The sequence below is a fragment of the Stylophora pistillata genome, chromosome 9 (genome assembly GCF_964205215.1).
Source record: "Stylophora pistillata chromosome 9, jaStyPist1.2, whole genome shotgun sequence".
NCBI classification, from domain to species: Eukaryota; Metazoa; Cnidaria; class Anthozoa; order Scleractinia; family Pocilloporidae; genus Stylophora; species Stylophora pistillata.
The window spans coordinates 5,937,935-5,962,498 of record NC_142527.1 but is presented as its reverse complement, the minus strand read 5'-3'; the positions used below and the strand labels follow the sequence as shown (position 1 = coordinate 5,962,498).

General features: G+C 38.1%; 1 protein-coding gene, 1 long non-coding RNA gene and 1 pseudogene across 3 annotated transcripts; 2 read left to right on the top strand and 1 right to left on the bottom strand.

Moving 5' to 3' along the window:
• Window positions 1-107: 107 nt before the first annotated feature.
• On the bottom strand, window positions 108-2,384 carry LOC111346661 (uncharacterized; annotated as a pseudogene).
• Window positions 2,385-8,370: 5,986 nt separating this feature from the next.
• LOC111341259 (uncharacterized) lies at window positions 8,371-13,496 on the top strand. Its single transcript, XR_002695831.2, has 4 exons — window positions 8,371-10,887; window positions 11,446-11,508; window positions 12,201-12,263; window positions 12,703-13,496. It is a non-coding gene; the product is annotated as an uncharacterized LOC111341259 (long non-coding RNA).
• A 3,120-nt stretch (window positions 13,497-16,616) lies between these two features.
• On the top strand, window positions 16,617-23,696 carry LOC111341275 (uncharacterized). Of its 2 annotated transcripts, none has more exons than XM_088734044.1 (6): window positions 16,617-17,349; window positions 19,473-19,532; window positions 19,829-19,888; window positions 22,581-22,640; window positions 22,961-23,007; window positions 23,160-23,696. In XM_088734044.1, exons 1-6 carry the CDS (start codon window positions 17,202-17,204, stop codon window positions 23,205-23,207), a joined length of 423 nt encoding a protein of 140 aa, XP_088590170.1. In that variant the 5' UTR covers window positions 16,617-17,201; the 3' UTR covers window positions 23,208-23,696. The 2 variants fall into 2 exon arrangements, with proteins under 2 accessions (XP_088590170.1, XP_088590169.1); XM_088734043.1 differs by having other exon boundaries at window positions 16,643-17,349; window positions 22,957-23,007.
• The last annotated feature ends 868 nt before the right edge of the window (window positions 23,697-24,564 follow it).

The window sequence follows — 24,564 nt, the reverse complement described above, 5'->3', positions numbered from 1 at the left end:
CTCCTTTATTTCCTTTATCTTTTTCTCTTCTTTTTCTTCTTTTTCTTCTAAACGCGACAACCTACTGCACCTTCTTATATAGCTCCTTACAATCTTTCTAGAAGATTCTACGGATTTACAAAACGACTATTTTTGGTAACATTACATCATAGAATTTTCCAGAATTTACGGTAAACAACTCGAGTTTCTATAAATAGACGTCACGTACTCCTGTCGAAACCACTAGAACATTCCTAAACGACTACCCAAGAATGTTCTGGAAATCATAGGATAATCGATAAACGTGCCAAATAACATGTCTTCTGTCCACTAACTGGAGCAATGCGTACTACACAGACTGGATGCGGCCAAGTGTTACTATTGTTTGGCATGCGCTTGCGGTTGAGACATGTTAGATGGAAAAATTTTCCATTGCTACATCCTGCCTTGGTGCACCTCACCAGCTTATCTTTGATGTTTGGAGCAGCTTTGCACACACAGAGGTACTCAAACTTTAGAGCTTCATCATTGACCGATTGCTTTTTTCCTCCTCTTTTAAATTGTGGCAAGGTTCTACAATTAGGACAATACCAGGTCTTTGAGGTTTTATTGATTCCCAAACATGATCGATAAAATTGGCTTATTGCACAATCAGGGTTGGAGCATACCATTATATCTTCCAGTTCCTTGGTGTCTTGTCTGCAGTAACATACAGCATCAGTCTGTGCCACATTGTTGATATCGATATTCCTTCGTTTGGTGTACCACCTACCAAGCACTTCAGGTAGCACTCCTATCCTCCAAACTTTGTGAAGCTTGGGGAGAACAACATTCCAGTGGTCAATGTCAGGTGAAAGCCTTTGTCCTACGAGAGTCAATTGGTCATTTTTTCCAACTGCGCAAACCACAAAGTCACAGTATTTGAGCTTGGTTGTAAAGAGCTGCTGTTGCACTTGGTAATAATATTGATGTGTTTTAATTAGCTCAAACTGATTGTTGCTGTTCTTTTTTAGGCATGTTGATGGGTGTGTAACATAGGTATCAAAATCAAAATTTTCTATACAAAGTGGACACCTGATTTCTCCACACCCTTGACCACAACAGTCACAATAACATAAAAAATCAGGGGTGGCATGCATCCATGGGTGATCGTCATTTATGAATAAACCACATTTCTCAATTTTGTAGTTTATGTGTTTCGTTTTCATGGGCTGTTCATATGCATGGATTGCCCCTGCTTCATGTTTACAACCATGTGACACTGCCTTAGTTGTTACTTTGTTAAGTTCTGGATAGCAGATGTTCTGTATCAGTGATTGTGAAGGGAGTGAAGGGTTAGTCGAGGCAGCAGCCTTACTCTGGGATGCACCAATCCTTCCTGCTCTGTGTCTGAAAAAGCTATTACCTTTGGCTTGATTTGTGGTGTCAATTTGAACCCTCTCAATTTGTTCTTTTGTTATGTCTATCTGGATACTTTGACATACCTTAACTAAGTCATTATATAATAAATCAAGGTATTTCTTGTCAAAGAGGCTCATCACAGCTGGAATATTACGGCTTGGTAGAACATAGCTGTCAGCATAAGGAGAAATCAAGGATAATAATACTGATTTTGTTTGACATTTACTGAGTACACAGAATACTGTGTCTATTTCCGGTTCGCTCGGTGCCAGCACTTGTGATTTAGTGGTAATTTTTTCTTTCTGGTTTGTTGTTGTTTCGAGCATTTCAGAAGGCCTGTCGATATTCGCATCAAGATAAGCCTTCATTTTCTTAGCTGATTTGAAGTTAATATCCCTAGCCATTGCGTATTCTACTTCGTTTGCACAATTTGGTAGAATCCACGTGCACTGCATTTGTGTGCACGAAAGTCTGCCGTTTACCTTCGTCCACGCTTCCAAATAAAACAGTACACCAGCGATATGAGAACATGATTCGGATAGTCCTGCCTTGCATCCTAAACAATGGGCGCAGTTGATAGCTCCATCCTTTTCAGTTATAATCCAGATATTAATCAAAGGATCGTTCATGCGCTGAGAATGTTTCACCATGGCCAAGACGACAAACTTGTTTGAAATTATGTGCCCATGTACGCTTGTAATAAATCCAGAAACCATTTGGTTGTATGCCTCTAGACTTCTAAACGCTTTAAATTGCTGCTGTGTGTAGAAGCTGGTTTCAAGAACTAAATAGTAAAGCAAATTTGTTGATTCCACCGGTGGCAAACAGTCGAGCTCGTAGTGCTTCCCCTCGATCAAAACAGGATCGATTCCGATCGTTTCTATTTTATCCAAATAGCGCTTTCTAACTTTTCCTTCCAACTTATTAGCATATTAGGACAAGAGAAATGATGATTCCTTATCACAATCATCTTGTGAAACGGAAGAATCTTGATTATAAGCCATTCTAATTTTTGACATTTCAAAAACCAAAGTTTGTTTACCTAATTTGCATAGAGCTACACGTGAGTGCATGTGCACCAACATGGCGGCAAATTATGTCGTGACGTCACGTGAATACGATCTATACCTTATTTTACACGTAAAGCATTTCTTTAAAGTTGAAAACTGCGAATTTTAAAGATCCCGCTTTACTTCTTTTGCGGAAAATCATTTTTTATCCATGGTTCGTTTGCTTACACAGCAATATGTCATCGTAGTGAAGCCACGAACAAAATTTTGAATATGAAAATTAATAAAGAATGACGGAAATCCTACATTTACCTTTTCTTCGGTCCTCCAATGGTTCAGCACCCTTTCTGTTTCATAAAAAAGGGCTTCTTTGTTCCTGGGTGATTAATAAAAAAGCTGGCAGTGCTCATTACATTAAAATCGTTGTAAAATCTTGCTTGCCCAACTGACTACTCGTCTACCTTTGATGTCTACTCCGGCCCCCATTTTGAATGTGCGCCCGCGAAGAGAGCGGCCCGTTGTCATTTCTGTAACTGTTGTCAGGGCGCATACTGAAATTATAAATGTTTGGGAACTACTAAAATCACAGGTAACCCAGGTTCACTGTTTGTGTCACGTACACATGGTTAAATAGAGAGAACATATGGGGCGAGGTTTAGGTCTGGAAATTTGCTTGAAAATGGAAATAAAAATCGATGAAACTTACCATGCGGCGATTTGTTGTTGTCCTTAATATGTACACGAAGTTTCGGGAAAAATACTCTTCTTCACCTTTCCTTCATAGTAGAGAGACAAGGTAGGAGACTGACGGCAGCGTCGGGGACCGATCGACCCTCAATCCAGCACATTTTTTTCGCGAAAATCCAATCCAGTCATCAAATAAACACGCCGGGCTCGTAGAACAAGAATAACTCTAAACTGTGAATCCACTAAAGCAGCTCCAGCTTGAAACGCGAAGCCAGCAGGCTCCGTAAAACTTGTACGCTAACCCACAGGAATGGCGGCCCGAAACCGAAATATTCCCAAGGATAGTCGGACGGCGAGTTTTACCTTTGAGCAATCTGGGACTCCCCTCACTCCACGGGGACTTAATACTCGTCACCAGGTGCCCCGAGCTCAGTGCTAGTTTGAATTGGACCAGTTGTGATGCCAACGGTTCCCGAACGCCATTCTAGTGGGTTAGCGTACAAGTTTTATGGAGCCTGCTGGCTTCGCGTTTGAAGCTGGAGCTGCTTTAGTGAATTCATGGTTTAGAGTTATTCTTGTTCTACGCGCTCGGCGTGTTTATTTGGCGACTGGATTGGATTTTCGTGAAAAAAAATGTGCTGGATTGAGGGTCGATCGGTCCCCGACGCTGCCGTCAGTCTCCTACCTTGTCTCTCTACTATGAAGGAAAAGTGAAGAAGAGTATTTTTCCCGAAACTTCGTGTACATATTACGGACAACAACAAATCACCACATGGTAAGTTTCATTGATTTTTATTTCCATTTTCAAGCAAATTTCCAGACCTAAACCTCGCCCCATATGTTCTCTATATTTAACCATGACGTGACAGAAACAGTGAGCCTATGTTACCTGTGCTGAAATAGTAAATGTTCTGGCGAATTGTTTGGGAATTGTTCAGGCCTGTTATATTATCTTAAAATCCTTGTGCGGACTTTGTAAGCCTTGTTTATCATGTGTTGCAAGACCACATATTTTTGTTTTCATCCCCTGAGTGATACCTCTGACCGTTGTAAGTGGGCTTAATTCTCGCAGGATAATCGTCATCGCTAGTCGTGTTTAGCCTGAGTTCAGCCACCGTTTTTTTGGGTCATTGGGTTCCAGGTCCTTGACCTTGTTTAGAGTCCTCAACGGCAAGTATTGTTTAGGTTTTAGCTCCCGAAGATTGAATGTTTTTCAAATACTCTGTTGTTCATTTCGAATGTCTTGTGAAAATTCTTTTAATTAGCGTATTAAAAACATGTTTACTTTGCCAAGGTCAGTTTTCCCGTAAGCCCAAACAAACTTACTGATAGGATATTTAAGAGCACGTACTTAGGGCCGAAAAAGAGGGACAAAGACTAAAGAAACAAAGTTCCTGTTTAGACTCCTGGTGCCTCCCGTTTGCGCGTGGTGTCAGAGCCAATATACCCCAACGGTCCAACAATATTGAACACCATCCTAACTCAATTTGTCCAATTTAAACCTTACTTAAGTTTGATCGGCTTTAATTTTTACCACTGTCTCAACTCTCTGCTTATAATGTGAAAATGGAGGACTTTAAAAAAGCTAATTCTTAAAGCTGTAAGTACATTCGACCTCTTATTACTACTATCAATATTTACTATATTAATGCTACTAAGTAGTTACAAAATTCTTCGACAATATTTGACCTTGTTGTTAGGCGGTTAATTAAATAAAAATAAACATGTAGCTTTCCGAGTTTATGTTTGGCATAGTAGACTGTTTATATCTGAAGCACAGAAATACATAGGTAGATAATTTGATTTTATCAACTGAGTTGACAATGGGCAAGCAGAATCTCAGATTTGTGCTAGTAGATATTATGGTATTGATAGTACATCAAATTTTTCAAACTACATAACAATTATTCTGCGAAAGCGCGCCGAATATCTGATAATAAACAAACCATCTTAATATTCAGCAAGCCTGACTAGAATTATTCTTTCAGTTAATAGGCACGCAACTAGATATCTACCGGTTAGCCTTTGCTTGGTTTGACAACGACCGGAAGACAAAAGCAACTTCCGTTCCAAAAAATGAGAATGACATGATTGACAACTAAGTGAACACGAATGCCGGTAAATGAATCGAAACTTGGGTACTTGTTGATGTCCTTCACATTCTGAAAGTTTACAAAGCTTGAAACCCTCTGAAGTAGCACAAACTGAAAGTTTATCACGTGGATGGGCCGACATTATTGTGTTTGCCGAGGGGAAGCGATGGAAGAAAGCGGTCAATGGTTGCTCAGATCGATTTGAGCGAAGCTGCTTCGTAAAATTTGCCCTCTTTATTTCTCGCGGCGGACGTGTAAAACTGAGGGCAAGAATTCACAATCATCAGCTCTTCAGTAGTCAGATTTTTAATGGAAGTTTTGAATTTGCCCCCACTGGGACTGATAAGCCACTCCAAAGGGTCAGTGAAACATTAAACTATAGCAAATGTTATCGCAAAGTGTAAACAAATCCTATTACGCATTTAACAAATAAAGCTGCTTAATTTTCCATTACATAAGTTGAAATATATTCATACCGAGTTAAGTTGATTTTTGGCGGATACGAGAGTTGCAATTTCTGCTGTGGTCCTGTTATATTTTTCCTTAACTCTCAGGCACAAAGATTTCTTCCCACCATTTCTATGCGGCTCGCTCATCAAAGAAATTCTTTCCCACTTCGCGGACGAATTTATAGACCACATCTCTCAGAGCTAGATTAAGAGTTCGGAAGTAGGCTACAAGCTTAGACTCAGACTCCGTTCAGTCAATCAAAAGGGCTAGAAATTCAATTATAACAGTGCTCTAGTTTTTACTTAGAAACTATTATTCACGAAAATTACAAGCAACAGGCGAAAAGAAATGTACTTCACCTGTCGGTGTAAGCCAATGATATGAGTTCCCCTCCTGACCGGATGTGGTGGTTGAAGTGGAGTATTATTCTTAGAAAGTAAGAACTTGAAGTATGATTTCTCGGAACTCGTGCGAAACAAGGCAATATTTACTCAATCGATACTGCGTTATTGCAAACGAAAACGACCACCGATGATATAAATTGAAACGAAAGTGTGAAACATATCACCAAAGAGTGGAGTACAAAAGAGTGGAATAGCGAAGTGAAAAGTTTTGCTGGAATGGAGTTTGTCTGAGTTTTCAAGGTTGGTCTCTACTACTTTAGAAGCAAGATGTCCGTGTAAGGCCGAGTAAAACTAGCATAGCTCGCTATAGTACTTCTTTGAAATCTTAAATTGTTCGTGAAGATTACTTGGCCCTTGTCAGCGTTCTTTCAAGTGTTTGCCAATGACTGAGCATTTGTGCTTCTTAATGCGTTGGTGAATAAGGCTCATGTAGCCCATATGATTGGCATTACACGAATTGCATCTAATTAAATTCGTGACAGAGGATGAATTTAAAAAGCTGCTTGCACCTTATGAGATGAAGTAGCGTACAATGGATCGAAGTTTTCAAGAACTTACCTGGATTGTTGAAGAGTATACATACTTTTATCGCAACATTTTCAACATTGTCTTTTTTTTTTTTTAGGGTGTTTAAAATGTACCACTCCTGAAGTAGATATCGTAAATGATTTCTTGTCTCCAAATGTGATTGAAAGAGAAACCAATTTGGCAAATTGCCTCAATAAGTGTAAATACTACTGGACGCAATATCGTTTGATTTGGGGAAGACACAGAGAGCATTCTATTGTAGCAACTCTACACTAGTTTGTTCCTTTAGAACTTAGAGCTTTCGTTTGACAATCATGAAAATATCTGATACTGGATTTTACGCAATTTCTTGCCAAACCGTATGTAAGTATTTGAGATTGCTTCAGCTCTAGAGTGACTTTACATCAATTAATTGAATCGATCAGATAATAAAATTTCCGTCAAACGGCTTTAATTTGCTTACTCATTAGCATTCGTTCAATACTGAGCGTGTAAAGTACGTACATTGTTTATGAAACAAAGTGACTTGTTATCATGTTCTACTTGTGTCACTGGTTTCAGTCTTTGACAGCAATTAATGTTTGAAAGGAAATATCCTCTAAATCAAAGATTCTTTAATTCAGAAAGAGAACTTTAAAATATATTGATGATTAGTGAAAAAAAACCTATAAAATCCAAACAATTCCTTCCGTAGCCTAAACCGGTTCACCTTTCAACCCTTACCTACTAGATGGAATTCAATATCTGACTTCGCCTAACAAATCTAACGCATTCACAGCTGGAAAAACCTTGGTATTACTATATTTAACTTTAGCCACAATAAGTCTTCTGTAATTAATTCTATTTTTAAAAATTTATTTTAAAGCTCAATTTAGCTTTTTGTACAATGCAAAAAAAGTACCTTTTTTCTTCAGTGAATAACTGTTATTCTTCTTTCGTTTTGTTTGCTTTGTTTTGCTTTCCTGTTTCATTAACCCTCGCCTCCCAGATCTGACCTCGTAATACTGGTGTTAGAGATAGTTAACCCCAACAGTCCATCGCTATCGAACCTGCGACATCCTATCTCGAATTGTTTAATTAGTTTTAAACCCTATTTAAAATTAATCGGCTTTAATTTTTCCCTATGACTCAACTCTCTAGCTTATAATGTGAAAAACGAGAACTTTAAACAGGCTAATTATTAAAGCGGGAAGTACATTCCAACCACTTATTCCCAATATCACAATTGAGTGGATTAATGGTTCTAATTAGCCTTTTGAACTCTCAGGCAATATTGGAACATGTTGTAATACGTTTAAATAAAAATAAACAAGTCGTGTTCCGAGTATTTGTTTGGCATAATAGACTTCTTATCTATGAAGCACACAAATACGTAGCTGGATAATTTGGTTACATCAGCTAAGTTGACAATGTAAACTAGCCAAGTACAATCTCACATTTGTATCAGTAGATATTTTGGTTCCTAATAGTGCATTCAATTTCTCGAACTACATATATCTTATTTAAAGCTTTGTTGTGTAGTATCACTGGGTATTTTTAAAAGTGGTGCCGTATTTTTGAAGATCCCGTAGGGCAAGTCAAAACACAAACAACGAGTAAAATTACTCAGCGATACTTCACAACAAAACGTTTAATAAGAGTTTTATTATCCAACACTCCAAAATGTTATTTCAGTTCGGGGGCAATTCGCGGATATTTATTTACGGTTCACTGGAGCACAAATACCGCTATTACTATTACTCGCGGACGTGTAAAAAGGCAAGAATTCACGATTATCAGTTCTTCAGTTGTCAGATTTTTAATGAGTGTTTTTAATTTGCCCTCTTTGGGACTGTTTAGTTACTCCAAAAGGTCAATGAAGTATTAAACATAAATCTGTCGCAAATGTTATCCCAAAGGGTAAACAGATCCTACTACGCATTAACAAAATAAAAACTGCTTAATTTTCCGTTAAATTAAATACGTTGAAATATGTTCAAACCGATATAAATTGATTTTTGCTGGATAAAGCAGTTGCATTTTCTGGTCTATTTCTTCCTAAACTCTCAGGCACAGCAATTTTTTCCACGATTCCTTTGCGGCACGCTCACAGAAATTTTTTCCCCAATTCGTTGAAGACCTAGACCACATCTGTCAGAGCTAGATTTTGAGTTGCGTAGGGTTATGCTCAAACACCCTTCAGTTAATCGGATGGCTAGAAATTCAAAAATGGTGTTCCATTTTTTACTAATTAACTATTATTCACGACAATTACAAGCAACAGGCGAAAGGAAATGTACTTCACTTGTCGGTGTAAGCTAATGATATGAGTTCCCCCCCTGACCGGATGTGGTGGTTGAAGTGGAGTATTGTTCTTGGAACAGAATTTCAAGTACGATTTCTCGGAACTCGTTGGCCCTCGTTCGCTCGTGCCAAACAAGGCGATATCTACTCAGTCTATTTCGCGTTATTGCAAACGAAAACGATTATCGATGATTTAAATTGAAAACGAAAGTGTGAAACATCACATTGAAAAGTGGAGAACAAAAAATAGGAATAGCGAAGTGAAAAGTTTTGCCGGAACGGAGTCTGTCTGAATGTTCAAGGTTGGTCTCTTCTCCTTGATAAATAAGACACTCAAACTAGTTTGCCGTGGTAATTCTTTAAAATCTTAAATTGTTCGTGAAGATTACTTGGCCTTTGTCCGTGTTTTTTCAGGTGTTTGCCAATCATGGAGTATTTGTACTCCTTATGCGAACAATAGGGCTCGTGTAGCCTATATAATTGGCATTACACGAATTGCATCTAACTTCGTGAGAAAAGGATGAGTTTGGAAAGCTCTATGCACCCTTGTGAGATGACGTAAGATAGAATGGATCGCAGTTTTCGTGAACTTAACTGGATTATTGACATATACTATTATCCCAGCACTTTTAACGATGTTTTTTCTTTTTAACGTGTTAATATACCCCTCCTGAAATAGACAATAGATCGCAGGAGAAACACATCTGGCACATTGTCTAAATAGATGTCAATTGGGAGAAGGCAGAGCTTGAGCATTTCATTGCAGCATTTTTATACTTGTTGGTTTGTTTAGAACCTAGAGCTTCCACTTGGCAATCTTGAAAATATTGCATATAAGTGTTTAATCTTGCTTCGGTTCTAAAATGACTTTACATCAACTGAATCGATTAGATAAAAACATTCCGCCCAGCACCCTTAATTCGCTTATACCATCAACATTTATTGACAACTTTGCATGTAAGGAGACCTTGTACGTACATTGATTGTTTATGAAACAAAGTGACCTGAGGTCATATTCCAAGTTTGTCACTTGTTTAATTTATTTGACAGCAATGTTTTGAAAGGAAATATTCTTCTATCTCCAAATCAGAGATTCTACAGAGAAAGAGAACTTTAAGAAGTTACGATATTATGTGTGCAAAACTTTTAAAATCTAAACCAGGCTATTCCTTTCCGTAGCCCAATCCTGTTTATCTTTCAATCTTTACAACAAGTGAAATTCAATATCTGACTACCCCTTAAAAATCTAACACATTTCCCGGCCAAGCGATTATGAGAGTTGAACAACCTATTAGTTGGAAAAACCATGTTATCACTATATCAGCACATTTTCTTCACTTTTAGACAGTTAGTCTTCCTGTAATTTACTCTATTTTTAAAAATTTACCCAGAAGATTAATTAAGCATTAACATGAAAAATGCAAAAAGAGGCGTACCACTTTTTTTGCTCAGAGAATAATTTTTCTTCTTCTTTCGTTGTTTGCTTTGTTTGGCTTGCTTGTGTAATTGTTTGGTGAAATTCTGTAAGGCTTACAGGCTATAAAACGTCTCTTAACAGCGCTATTCTACATTTCCGTGTCCAAAAAGAATTAGCCTTTCGTTTTCTCAAAACGGATACATGTATCCTCTTCCCTCCAAATTGCTTGAGTACAACGTTTTTAATTAAGGGAAATACCCTCTTTACTGCAGTAAAAGTTTTAATGATCCGCATATGAAATAAATGCTAAATAAATCTACAAGATGTATTTTTAAAGTTGTAGCCAATTTTCCACCGCTTTAGAGGTAGCTGCAGACTCCTCTATTTCCCTCAGGCTCTTCGCTATTCGCAAGGATACATACCGACCACATAAAGTGTCCGAAGGATCTCATTGAAAGGTGGCTATCATAATATACCGAGATGTGTAAAACCTTCCCCACCCCTCCCCCCTCCCGAATGGTTATAACTGCTGACGCGGAAAAAAATTCTAGGAAAGACAGATTCTGAGAAAGGGGAAAATAAAAGACGATATTGGTTTCGTTCGTGCCGAGGAAGCGACTAGCAACAACATTCGGGTAAGTTTTTTTTAGAAGTCTTATAAAATGGGCTTTCTACTTTTCTTGATTCAGAAACTGTCAACTCCCCAACTGACATCACCAACGACTATCAGTTAAAATTAACCTCAAGGCCTCCCAAAGATGATGTGTTTTTATTCCTTGTTGATCCTTGTTTGCTACGTTTTGGGGTTTATAACTCATTGGCCTTGCTTCATGTTTTACTTTTTAAACCAAAAATGTGCATATACCACCAAACTTCGAAAGCCAGAGGAAAATGATGACAAAACAGGTATATTTTGCAAACAAAGAAGTGAACTTGTGCCATTCACTACAGTAGACGGTAATCTAAGTGTTATTTTTCAGGAAGATCTATCTCTCAGACCAATATGTTACTATGCCTGACACGATCACAATTATTTTATATATATATATATATATATATATATATATATATATATAGTTGTTGGAAAGTTCTGTGCCTTTTTCCGTTTTGCCGACACCCTATTAAAGAAAAATGAAGATGATGATTATTAGTACTTATAAACTTTATAGATCAGTGTCTTGTGTCTTTTCTAGACAACTTCCTTGAGCTTTGTAGAAGGCCAAATAACCTCACTTATGTCGACGAATTACCAACAGGTAAATGGTTTTTCCATATCAATTAGTTGCAGTTTGGCCAGTAAAGGCTTGAACATAATCTTAATGCATGAAACCTCAGTTCCACTACTTCGTCGTAACAGATTTATAGTTGACAGTTTCTTGATTTGTATGACCCCGCTTTGTACTATACGAAAGTCAGTGTAAGCCTTCCTATTTGTATGAATATGTGAGGGAGGAGATTTAAATACTTTTGATAAAAAATTTTCTACTCGTAGCCGGTTTTTTAAGCTGGATCTAATTACAGCCTTGTTCTACGAGCGTGCTGATAGACTGAGCCTTCTTCTCAACGTGAAACGCGCTGTAGAGCGCTGTTTGGGCAATTACTAGTTAGATAGATGCATTTTGTCTCACAACTCCTTTCAAAAGCCTGTAATCTACCTCATTCTCTAAAATATCGTTTCTAAGCTGTCACTGAGACCAGTTTCAGTTCTTTATTGAAGTGCCATGTCGACAGTTTCTGATTTTCTCAATGCATTAATGTTCGTGTAAATAAAAAGGCTTGAACTAAAATGTCGTCTTAATCACTTCTAGAGCTTTGAACTGTCGCTATTCCTCGTTTATAAACTTTTCTATTGATCTAGAATTGAATCTCTATGCCGCAAAAGAAGAGCATGCCTATTGGAATTAAAATGAAGGTCTAAGATAATTTCTTAATGACTTTCCCATTTCAGAAAAGTTCCCAGTCCCTTGCACAGAAGGCAACCACCCTGTTCACATCACCGAATTGTTAACAGGTAAACACCTTTTGTAGTTGTTTCAGTTTTCCTTCATTTAGTGATACAGTTATTTTTTTTCCTCAATGAACTAGACTGGTGAGGGTCGTTGATAGCGTATCCCCAATAAAGAAGTCTTCCGTAGATGTAAACCTCCCGTAAGAATACATTAACTAATTCCCAACTACGTAAAGATACTAGATATTAAACTCCGGCATCGCACATCTTTTTTGCGTGGACACTGCCATGAAAATGCAAAATATTGACTATTCAGAGTGGCAGAATATTGACTATTCAGAGTGGTTGCCATATTTACATATTTTAGCCGTTCAAAGGAGCGAAATCAAAGCCATTGAGCCTTAATTGTGCGCGATTGCCGGTGTAGACTCAAATTTGGAATGATTATTGATATACAAATAATATGCATTAAATGCCCATAAGACTTAAATTTACGTTCCAGAGAAATTTCCCATCCAGTGCACAGAGCAAGACGTAGAGGACTCGTGACGAGCCTCAGTTCAGAGTTTATAGGACAGAAAGTGCGGCAACTGGCTTAAAGTAATATCCTTTTTCGTTCGACGACATCGTTGCGATATCAAGACACTGATACGATGCATCTCTTAACGCTAACCGTGTGTTGGCGATATCGTGTACAAGTGCTGTTAGTCAAGTTGGAAATGTTGTGTGGAGCTTTTACGCTGTTTACGGGAAGGCCAGCGAACGAACCTATCGGCCGCATGCGCGGTGAAATCAAGCCAACTATACGAAATGCCTCCATTCTTCCAAAGTGAATACAAATGAAATCTTTGACATGTAATGGCTGGCCCACTTCGCTTGGAAAAGAATTTGGAGACGTCGCCATTTCTATCGGACTAATAGATTGAATCGCAGGAAATGGGCGACGTCTCGAAAACTTTTTATTGCGGATAAAAATACCTAGATTGCATTCTTAACTTAATAAATATTCTGACGTAGTTAATTGTTTGTTTTTTCTTTTATCGTGAATCACTCGAACCTGAGAATAAAAGTTCTATGTCCAACTTAAGTTAAAGTTTGATGTTAACTTTGTAAAACGAAGCTTAAGAGATAACTTTTACGCAAATTCCTCGGCTTTCAATACCTCTGGGACTAAAACCATCAAGTTTGAAGGTATAAAGTGCCTGACTGTAATCTTAAAGCTTAAAATTCTACGATGATTTTGATTGCATTGTTTTCTGCTGGGACATTGTGTCAATGCACGAGATCATGATCAGTGAAGCGAAGCGATCTCAACTAATTGAGCGAGTCAAATGCATGTAATTGTACAAATTAAAATGTTGCAAAGTTAATGATTCATCAGAAAACTTTAACAAGAGGGCATTGTTCTTAAAGAGCCCCAAATACTACTTCTCTGTAAACGACAAAACAGCCTTGTAACGTGCCTGTGTTTATGTGCTTGCTTTTGGAAAAGACTTCAGTAAATGGACCGCCCGCTTACAATTTTTATTGCATACTTTGATGATTGGGAGCTGCCCTCAGCAGTGATCAGTCCCAACTTTCAGTATGAGGCACAATGAAGAAATAGCTTTATTTAGTCTGCTGACTGTGTTGAGGTGGCTATCATCTCAGAGAAAAAAGCAAACGCTGTCGGAACGCTAAAAGTTGCTGTATCTGTCCGCTGTTACCTAGCCATCGATTGTTACCAAATTTCAAACACCACTGAAACGCACAAGCTTTTTTTGTGAATAATACCTCTCCAGCGATACCTAAGATTTGATGATGTTAGTTGAAAGGCTTCTGAGGCTTGCTTTGTACATTGAACGACAAAATTTAGTCGAGATAACTGAACAAAGGGCTTTAGAACACGATTATCAGGAAGGTGAGTTTCTACAGAAGCCGAATGATAAACTTTCGTGGAGCCTTATTGTTTCTCAGAATCTGATGATCAGATTAGAGTCAGAATAATCTCTATTCTCGTGACGCTTTATGCCTTTAATGAAATGCTTATACTACACTTACCGGCTAAGTTGCAGTAAACGTCACATTCAGCTACTCACCAGTCATAATTGAGCTAATGTTACTTTTAACCGGGTTGATCTAATATCAGACAGTCGATACCAACTACTTGGAGCATGATTTATTTCATATACGATCGTAATCTCTGTTTTAATCTACCGCAGGGCTATATTTATACCGTGGAGTTATTTATGTACCGTGAGATGTCTTTGAGCATGAGCAGGAGTGAACCGAAGCTATTGATAAAGAATTCAGTCATGCGCAAATAAAACCGGAATCTCACAATTTTGAGATTAAAATACCAATCTCCCAGAGGTCGGTAATTGGCGACCATACCGCTGACAAGGAGCCAAAACGAACCTGGGCTCAAGATTAGCAGACCTGTGAAAAGGCAAGAACGATTATCAGTTCTTCAGTTGTCAAATTTTTAATGAGGGTTTTGAAATTGCCCTCACTGGCCTGGGACTGTTAAGCCACTCTAAAAGGTCAGTAAAACATTAAACATTAAACAGTCGCAAATCAGTTATCGCCAATTGTATAAAAAATCCTATTACGAATTTGGCGAAAAAGAAACGGCTTAATTTTCCGTTAGATGCGTTGAAATATGTTCCAACTGAGTTAATTTTATTTTCGGTGGATACAGGAGCTACATTTTCTACTGTTGTAGTTCTGTATCTACTGTTGTAGTTCTGTTATATTTTTTCTTAAACTCTCAGGCATAACGACTTTTTTCAACTTTTACTTTGCGACTCGCGCACAGAAATTTTTTCTCTCACTTCGCTGACGAATTCATAACCACATCTAAATCTTTCAGAGCTAGATTATGTATTCGATTTCACCTTTCCTTTTCTTAAAACGGATACATATATCCTCTTCCCTCCAAATTAGTTAAGAATAACGTTTTTAATTAAGGGAAATACCCTCTAATGGCGAAAATATTTTAGTAATCAGCACGTAAAATATATACTAAAAATCTCCAAGAGGAGTTTTTAAAGTTTTAGTCAATGTTTCACTGCTTTAGAGGTAGCTGGATACTCCACTATTTCCCTTACTCTTCGTTATTCGCAAGGACACATACCGACCCCATAAAGTGTTCGAAGTACCTCATTGAAAGGTGGCTATCGTAATATACCGAGATGTGTAAAAACCTTCCCCACCCCTCCCCCCTCCCGAATAGCTATAACTGCGGACGCGGAAAAGAATTCTTGGAAGGACAGATTCTGAGAAAGGGAAAAGTAAATGACGATATTGGTTTTGTTCGTGCCGAGGAAGCGACTTGCAATAACATTCGGGTAAGTTTTTTAGAAGTCTTATAAAATTGGCTTTCCACTTTTCTTGGTTCAGAAACTGTCAACTCCTCAACTGACATCACCAACGACTATCAGCTAAAAATTGACCTCAAGGCCTCCCAAAGATGTGTTTTTATTCCTTGTTGATCCCTGTTCGTCACGTTTTGGGGGTTTATAACTCATTGGCCTTGCTTCACTTTTTACTTTTCAAAGAAAAAATGTGCATATACCGCCAAATGTCGAAAGCCAGAGGAAAATGATGACAAAACAGGTATATTTTGCAAAAAAAAGAAGTGAACTTGTGCCATTCACTTCAGTAGACGGTGAACTAAGCGTTATGATTCAGGAAGATCTACCTCTTAGTCCAGTATGTTACTATACCTGATACGATCACAATAATATTGATTATATAGTAGTTGGGAAGTTTTGCACCTTTTCCTTTTTGCCGACACCCTACTGAAAGAAAAACATTCTGTAATTGATAATTATTCGCACCTGCGAACTATATGGATCACAGTGTCTTGTGTCTTTTTTAGTCAAATTTTCGGAACTTTGTAGAAGGCCAAATAACCTCACTTACATCGACCAATTATTAACAGATGAATCGTTATTCCATATTAATTTAGTTGCAGTTTGGCTAGTTAAGGCTTAGATAGAGCCTGGATGCATGTTAACCGTACTACTACTACAGTATTTACAGATCAACGTACTGTTAAGGAACCTAAATCTGAAATACTACTACGCTTAGCCGATCTAGTGCTCACACTCAATTGTTTTTAACTCGGGGACAACTTCTTCAAACAAACCAATGGCGTAGCCATAGGCACCAAAATGGGACCTAGCTATGCCAATTTTTCAGCCAATACAACGGTTCTAAATGCAACTTAAGTTGAAGTCTGATATTACTTTCGTATATAGAAGCTTAATATAAGGGTACTTTTAGGTAAATAGTCGGCTTCAAATTCCTCTGGAACTAAAAGCTTCTTGGCGGGAAATAGCGACGTCTCAAGAATATTTCTTTATTGAAGGTATAAAGCACCTTGATTACATTCCTTAAGCTTAAAACCCTGTGATGACTTCAACTAAAAATACATTAATTATAAAAAGGTTGCGTGTTCTTTGTTTTCTACTAAGGACACAACAATCCATAACGTCTATGCACGAAACAATAATCAATAAACCGAGGCGGTCTTGGCTAATTGAGCGGATCAAATAATTGTAAATTACTAAATATTACTCTGATTATGAATTCATTAGTATATTTTGTCACGCAGGCAATAGTCTTAACGAGCCCACAACACTACTTACTCTCTTAAAACGCCAAAATAGCCCAGAAACGTGCCCGTGTTTATGTGTATGCTTTTGGAAAAGACTTTTTCGTTGTTAAATGAGCCGCTAAATTGAATGGTCGCATTTGGACCGCCCGCATGCTATTGTTATTGCACACTTTGATGAACAGGAGCTGCCCAAGCACCAGCCAACACTTTCAATAAGAGGCACAATGAGGAAATAGCTTTATTCAGCCCACCAACTGTGTTGATGTGGCTGTAATCTCAACAAAATATGCAAACGCCATTGGAACGCACAAAGTTGCAGGACTGCTCTGTCGTTAGCTAACCGTCAATCGCCACTAAATTTCAATCACCACTGAAACAAATACACTTTTTTGTGAATAATGCCTATTCGTCAGTACTTAAAAAGACGCTTTCAAGACTTGATGATGTTCATTGAAAGGCTTCTAAGGCTTCTGATCTTGTACTTTGGACAACAAAATCTAGTCGAGATAACTGAACAAAGGGCTGTTGAACACGATAATCGGGAAGGTAAGTTCCAAAAGAAACCGATTGATAAACTAGGTGCTCGAGCCATATTGTTTCTATCTAATAAGGTTCAGATTACACCATTTCCTGTTAACGCTTTATGCCTTTGATAAAACGCTTGTGCTACACTTAGAAGTTAGGTCGCAATAAACGTCACGTTGGGCCACTCAGAAATCATAATTGACCTGACGTTAATTTTCAAGTAGGTATGTCGAAAATAAGACGGTCGATACCTATTACTCTGTGCATCATTTATTTTATATGCGATCGTAATCTCTTTTTGAATTTGAGCGGCTATAATCATAGAACGACGTTGACTAATGTTTAAAATTGGAGTTTCACAGTTAGTAGTACATGCATTTTGCCAACCAAGCGTAAAATGAAAAGTACTTCGTTTGCATCTACAGATCCTAGCTTGCAATGACGGTAAATTTGCTCAGTTATCTCGGATATGAACTTTTTCATTTTTTCCATAGGAACCTGTATCTTATCAGACTGTAAAACAGAAAATGTAGGCAACCTTCACGTCAGTGTTAATTAATCATCGCTGCAATTTTTGCCTTCATTTTGGGAGATTCTTGTGACAAAGCTTTAATGGGTACGGGTAACGAATCTGATCCAACCGACGCGTCGGCCAACGTATCGGCCGACGCGTCGGTCGATATGTCGGTGAACTTACTTCCACATAGATAAATTCGCCGACAAAAATAACTTCAAATGTGTCGGCAAGTTTACTACGCTTCGGTAAATTCACCGACGCGTCGGTTAATTCAGAGATTACTAACTCATTGGTCATTTCCTTTTTTGTATGTGGTGGCTCCTAAAGGAGCCGTTTTTTTTCTTAGAGAATCATTTACTGCAGAGGAAACTGCTCAGCGATGTCCAAGTAAATCAACGTGTTGGTCAACGTGTTGGCCGACGCGTCGGTTGGATCAGATTCGTTACCTTTACGGCTTTAATTTCTGTTCATGATATAGATATGCGAGAAAAGTCGGTAGCTCCGTATCTTCCCATGATTTCTGTAGAGAGAAAATTGTCGACTGTTTCATATGCTTGTTTGGTAACGAATAGGTGCGACGAGAATTTGCTCTTGGGTTTATATGATTTGCCTGATTGGTCGTTTATTTGTTTAACTTTGTATGGTTCTGTTTTGCTTTGTTTCTCTAATATGTTTTCAAGATTGTAAAATCGTTTTACTCTAAAGAAGCTTGTTGCATTTACAAGCAAGTGCAATTAAGAAAATTGCAAAACACTATACTTTAATATTTGACTTCCATAACTTTCACCAGTATTAAACAATACTGGACTGTTCTTTATGTATTTTAGACTGCTGCGTGAACACATTTTATTTCCAGTCTTCAATACCCCGCCAAACTCCCGGCCTGTTTGTTAACGCGCATATATTAATAGTTATAGTTATTTGTTTTTAAACCCTATCGCCTATGCAAAAGCGGCAGCAATTTACTATTTTGCATCGAGAAGAAACTAGTCTCATATGTTTAGAGAAATAAGACCTCTTTACTATATCGCTGGCAGCGCCCGTTGCCAATATGAAGCGAATCCCGTGATCTGATTGGCTACCCGAGCGAACAAGGTAGGCCCATCTTACGCGTTCGGGATTGCCCGCTTGCTTTGCCTGGAGCGAACTTACGAAGTTCGTAGTTTATGGCCAATTTCGGCGATGGGGTTGCAAAAAGTGGCAGAGGGCAGTCAAAACAAACAATCATAAACCGCTCTCGCGGGTTTATTGGTATCTTTCCTTGCCCTCGAACTAAACAAGTTATTCTTGATTTTTGATAAAAGCGAAACATTTTTGCTCTATGATAAATCCTTTATTGACCAAGCTTGTTTGGTGAGGATGGCTGGATATTAGCCTCGTTCTTTTTTAGTTTTGCGTTCTTATAAAAAACGGAAAAAAGGACTCGGCCAATATTCAGCCATCTTGACCCCACGCCTGGTAAATAACATATCTTTATTCTTTTTTTAATAAACTTAGAGCGTTGAAAAAGTTATGAAGTGGCTAGATAATGCATTTCGCCTCCAGATCACATCTTAGAGACGATTCCTTGAAATGAAGCTGTTGTTAGAAATAAGGAATACAACAACCTGTGTCAATTTCCCTCCAGACAGACCCCCAGGGCTTTGCACGGAGCATAATGATGATTTAACGATTGGACTTTTAGCGGGTAAATATCTTCTTAACCTAACGACCAAGATATCAGAAACACAACAAAGTCGAGGAAGCAGAAAACAAATATCATCTTTATCGTATTTCGTTTGCTTAGCTGGATTTGGTTGTTTACGTATGTGTTTGTTTTGTAACTTCTTTGTATTTCGAGCCATTCTTCTGTTCAAAATCAAGTTGTTCTGCAAAACAGTAGCTTAAGTGTCACACTTGTTTATCATTAACAGCCAGTGTAAATTGTTATTCAAAATTGACCATTGAAGTGCTACAAGTTTGTGCTACAAGTTTTTTTTTCAGACAGATTCCCTGTGCCATGCACTGAACCTAATATTCTGACTCTAAATGGGGTTTTACCAGGTAAATGCTTCGTTGTCAAGTTTGCTTACCTATCTTTTTTCTGTTAGTCACCCATGTGAACGGTTGGATATATTTCTTAAGAACAGGAGTCCCTTTCAAACCTTTATCAATTTTCCCTAGATTGTAATCAAAGTTCTCGGCCCATTACAATAGTTACGAGTAAACATCGCTACAACGTTTCCATTCGTTTCGTTCGATACTAGGGATAAAGAATTAATTTCCGCGTCGAGGATATTCATTTCCTTCTTAAGGGAGGAAAGTCCGTCCGTATCTTTCCATCAGATTTCTATAGCATAAATGGTGTAAAAAATTTTGTCGTTAAACTTCATTTGAATACTGGTCAGACATGTAAAAAGTATAAGCAATTAAGACGAAGTCTAAACAATTCGAAATGAATGTATATATTCAAAATGTTTTGATGGGAATTTATACTCCATCTCTTGACGCCAAGAGTGTGGTAGCGATAGCGTATACAAGTGCTGTTAATCAAGAAGGAAATGTTGCGTAGAGCTTTTTACGGTATTTACGAGGAGGCCAGCAGACGAACCTATTCGCCGCATGCGCCGTAAAATCCGCCATGAAAACGAAATGCCCCCATTCTTCCAAAGTGAATACAAATTAACTCATTGACAAGTAATGGCTAGCCCACCTCACTTGAAAAGAATTTGGAGACGTCGCCATTTCTATAGGACTAATAGGATCAAAGCGCGGGAAATAGCGACAGCTCGAAAATTCAATTGTGACCAACAATACCTTGATTGCATTTTTTAAAACAATAAATATCCCAAAGTGATGAGTTTTTTCCCTTTCATCATGAATCACCTGAGTCTCAGAGTAAAAGTTTTAGTTGCACCTTAAGTTGAAGTTTACTTTTAGGGAAATGGTTGACTTCAAATTCCTCTGGAAATGAAAGGACCAAGGCGGGAAATGGTGACCTCTCAAAAAGATATCTTTATTGGAGGTATAAAGTACCTTGATTACATTCTTTAAGCTTAAAACCCTGTGATGACTTTAACTACAAACACCTTATAAAGGTTGCGTGTTCTTTGTTTTCTGCTTAAGACAACACAACATATGTCGTCTATGCACGAAACCATAATCAATGAACCGAGGCGTTCCTGGCTAATTGAGCGGATCAAATAATTTTAAAAACGGAATATTGCTCAAATTATGAATTCATTAGTATATTTTGTCACGCAGACAATGGTCTCAACGAGCCCACAACACTACTTACTCTCTTAAAACGACGAAACAGCTCACAAAAGTGCCTGTGTTTATGTGTATGCTTTTAGAAAAGACTTTTTCGTTGTTAATGAGTCGCTAAATTAAATGGTCGCGTTTCGACCGCCCGCATACTATTGTTATTGCACACTTTGATGAGCGGGAGCTGCCCAACCACTAGCCACCACTCCTAACATGAGGCACAACGAGGAATTAGCTTCATTCAGCCCACCAACTGTGTGGATGTGGCTGTCATCTCAACGAAATTTGCAAACGCCATTGGAACGCGCTAAGTTGCCGGATCTTTCCGTCGTTACCTGCTCATTGATCGCCACTAAATTTCAAACACCTCGGAAACGCACAAAAATTTTTGTGAATAATACCTATTCGTCAGTACTTAAGAAGACGTTTTCAAGACTTGATGATGTTCATTGAAAGGCTTCTGAAGCTTCTGATCTTGTACTTTGAACAACAAAACGTAGTCGAGATAACTGAACAAACAGCTATAGAACACGATGATCGAGAAGTTAATTTTCCACCGGGTTGGTCGAAAATCAGACAGTCGATACCTCTTACTCTGAGTGTGATTTATTTTATATACGATGTGAATCCTTGTTTGTAAATGTACTTACCGAGCGACGTCTATAATTATAGAACAAAGTTGACTAATGTTTTGAATGTAGTTGCACGGTTGGTTACACATGTAACTTGCCAACCAACCGTAAAAAGAAACGTCGTTACCACATCTTTCAGATTGAAAGGTAATTTATTTGCATGTAAAGATCATTGTAGCTTGCAATGACAGTTAATTTGCTCTGTTATATTGAAGATGAACTTTTTCATTTTTTTCTTTAAAAACTTGTATCTCATCAGACCGCAGAACGAAAACAGTAGGAAACCTTAACGTCAGTGTTAATTAATTATCGCTGCGTTTTATACTTTCATTTTGGTAGATTCTAGTTACAAGGCTTTAATTTCTGTTAATAATAAACATGTGCGAGGAAACACGGAAGCTTCGTATCTTCCCATGATTTCTGTAACGTCACTTCCGTCAAAAAGTTGTCAACTGTTTCATATACTTGTTTGGCAACGATTAGGTGCGACAAGAATTTGCTCTTAGGTTTATGTGGTTGGCCTGGTTGGTTATTTGTTTGGTTTGCTTTGTTTTGTTTTATTGGTATTATTATCATTTTTTCAATGTTTTCAAGATTATAAACCAGCAGCCATCTTGACCCCACGCCTGGTCAATAACGCATACCTATTCTTTTTTAATACATTTAGAGCGCTAAAAGTTATGAAGTACTGAGTTGGGTGATACAATAGGCCTCTAGATCACATCTTAGGGACGATTCCCTGAAATTTTAAAAGATTCGGCAGTCTAAGGCTCACTAGTGATTATCACTGTTTTCACATCCTTGCAGCTGTTGTTAGTAATAAGCAGTAAAATAATCTGAATCCACTCTCTCTCCAGACAGATCCCCAGTGCTTTGCACGGAGCCTAATGATGGTTTAACGACTGGACTTTTAGCGGGTAAAAGTCTTTTTGACCGAAATGCTCGAGATATCAGAGAGACAGCAAAGAAGAGAAAGCAGAAAATAAATATCATGTTTATCATATCTCGTTTCCTTAAATGGATTTTGTTGTTTACAAATGTGTTTGTTTGTATTTCACAAATGTGTTTCTTTGTACTTCTAGCCATTGTTGTGTTCAAAATCAAGTCGTTCTATTAGACAGTAGTTCGAGTGTTCCACTTCTTTCTTGTTAACAGCCAGTATAAATCTTTTTTCAAAATGTTGAGTGGAAACTTAAAAAAACATCATCATTAAAATTCTAGTTTGGTTTTCAGACAGGTTCCCTGTGCCATGCACTGAACCGAATCAAAATGGGCATTTACCAGGTAAGTGCTTTTTTGTCAAGTTTGCTCACCTATACTTCTGTTGTTACTACACATGGGAACCGTTCGCTGTATCATTTACGAGCGGGAGTTAGTAATAAGCTTAAAAACCTTATTCTATATCCTCAGTTTTGCAAATTTTACTAATGTTCCAGATAATTTACCAGTGCAGTGTTCAGACCAAGAAGGACCGACTGATGTAGAAAACCTGAGGCTTTCGATTTGCTATCAAATCAGATGAGCAGAGATCAGCTAAAAAAAAGTAGTTTCTTGGTTTATCTTAGCGCTACTTTAAAGAGCCGGCTTTCGATGATGAATCGAAGATCAAATAGAAAGTTACAATCTTACAAATTTTGTTCCCGTTCTCTTTAAATACTTGGTCAAGATTTGTCCTTAAAAATTTTATGATAAAAATGTCCATAGTTACGTTAATATTGGCCAGCTGTTGTTGTTTGCACAGGCGGACTATACACCTGTTTAATTTGATAAGGAAACGATGCTTCCAAAACTATCGATTGGGTAGGTTTGAGTACACTGTACAAGCTTGTATCTCCAGCACAATCTAATGTAGTTTAGTATTTTTAAATGACAATTTTTATCAGGAAAAGTAGTTTCGTAAGTAATTAACACTTAACACTAGTGGAACGGATTAAAACATTTTGTAAGCAATTAAAAGCAATTTTATTAAGGACTGAGAAGTACCAAATTTTACATAAGTTCAATAATCTTTTTTGAATCATTCCTAGCGAAGACAAACAGAACTGATATTAGTTTTTTGATATATTATTAACGAATTACCATAATTGAAACGAAAAACGATGTTATTTGGTATACGGTACCACGTTGTTTTAAATCATTAGAAATTACCGACTTACCCACCCCCCCCCCCACCTCTCCCTCCACTCCCCTCCACACCTCTTTTCCCGAAGGTGGAGGGGAGAAGGGAGAGAGTTTTGATTATGAATTCCGATGTAGTTTTACTTTAAATGTAACTGAGGCAGAATATCCTTGAATGACTGTGCTTTACGGAGAGAAAGCCTACCTGGTAACATTTACACCCACCCTTATAGCCTGTCCTCTATAGAATTATCGCTCAGTCGAGAGTTGCTATTGAAAACTGTATACGATGCGGGACCGCTCATTATGTATCGCCTTGCGGGAGTGGGGAAGGGGAGAATTCGGAGGATTTTCAGTCTGTCAGAACAAGATGTTTTGATGATCCCCTTATTTGGCTCTACCCCCCTCCCCCACCTCTCCTCTCCTGATTGGCAGTTAGTAGGCAGCCAATCAGTGTCTGGGAAATGGTTAGGCCCGTTAGATTAACTTGAAATCCTCGTGCGGGTCCTGTAAGCCTTGGGTTGTCATGTGCTGCAAGACTATATACTTATTTTTCCTTTTGAGTGATGTGTCCTTGACCGTTGTGACAGGGCGTTTTCGCACGACGATCTCTAGTCGTATTTGAGTTTGTTCTTGACCTTATTACAAGTCCTCAACAGCAGGTTTTTCAGCTCTCGAAATCAGTGGATTGTTTTTCGACTACTTCGTTGTTCATATCGGATG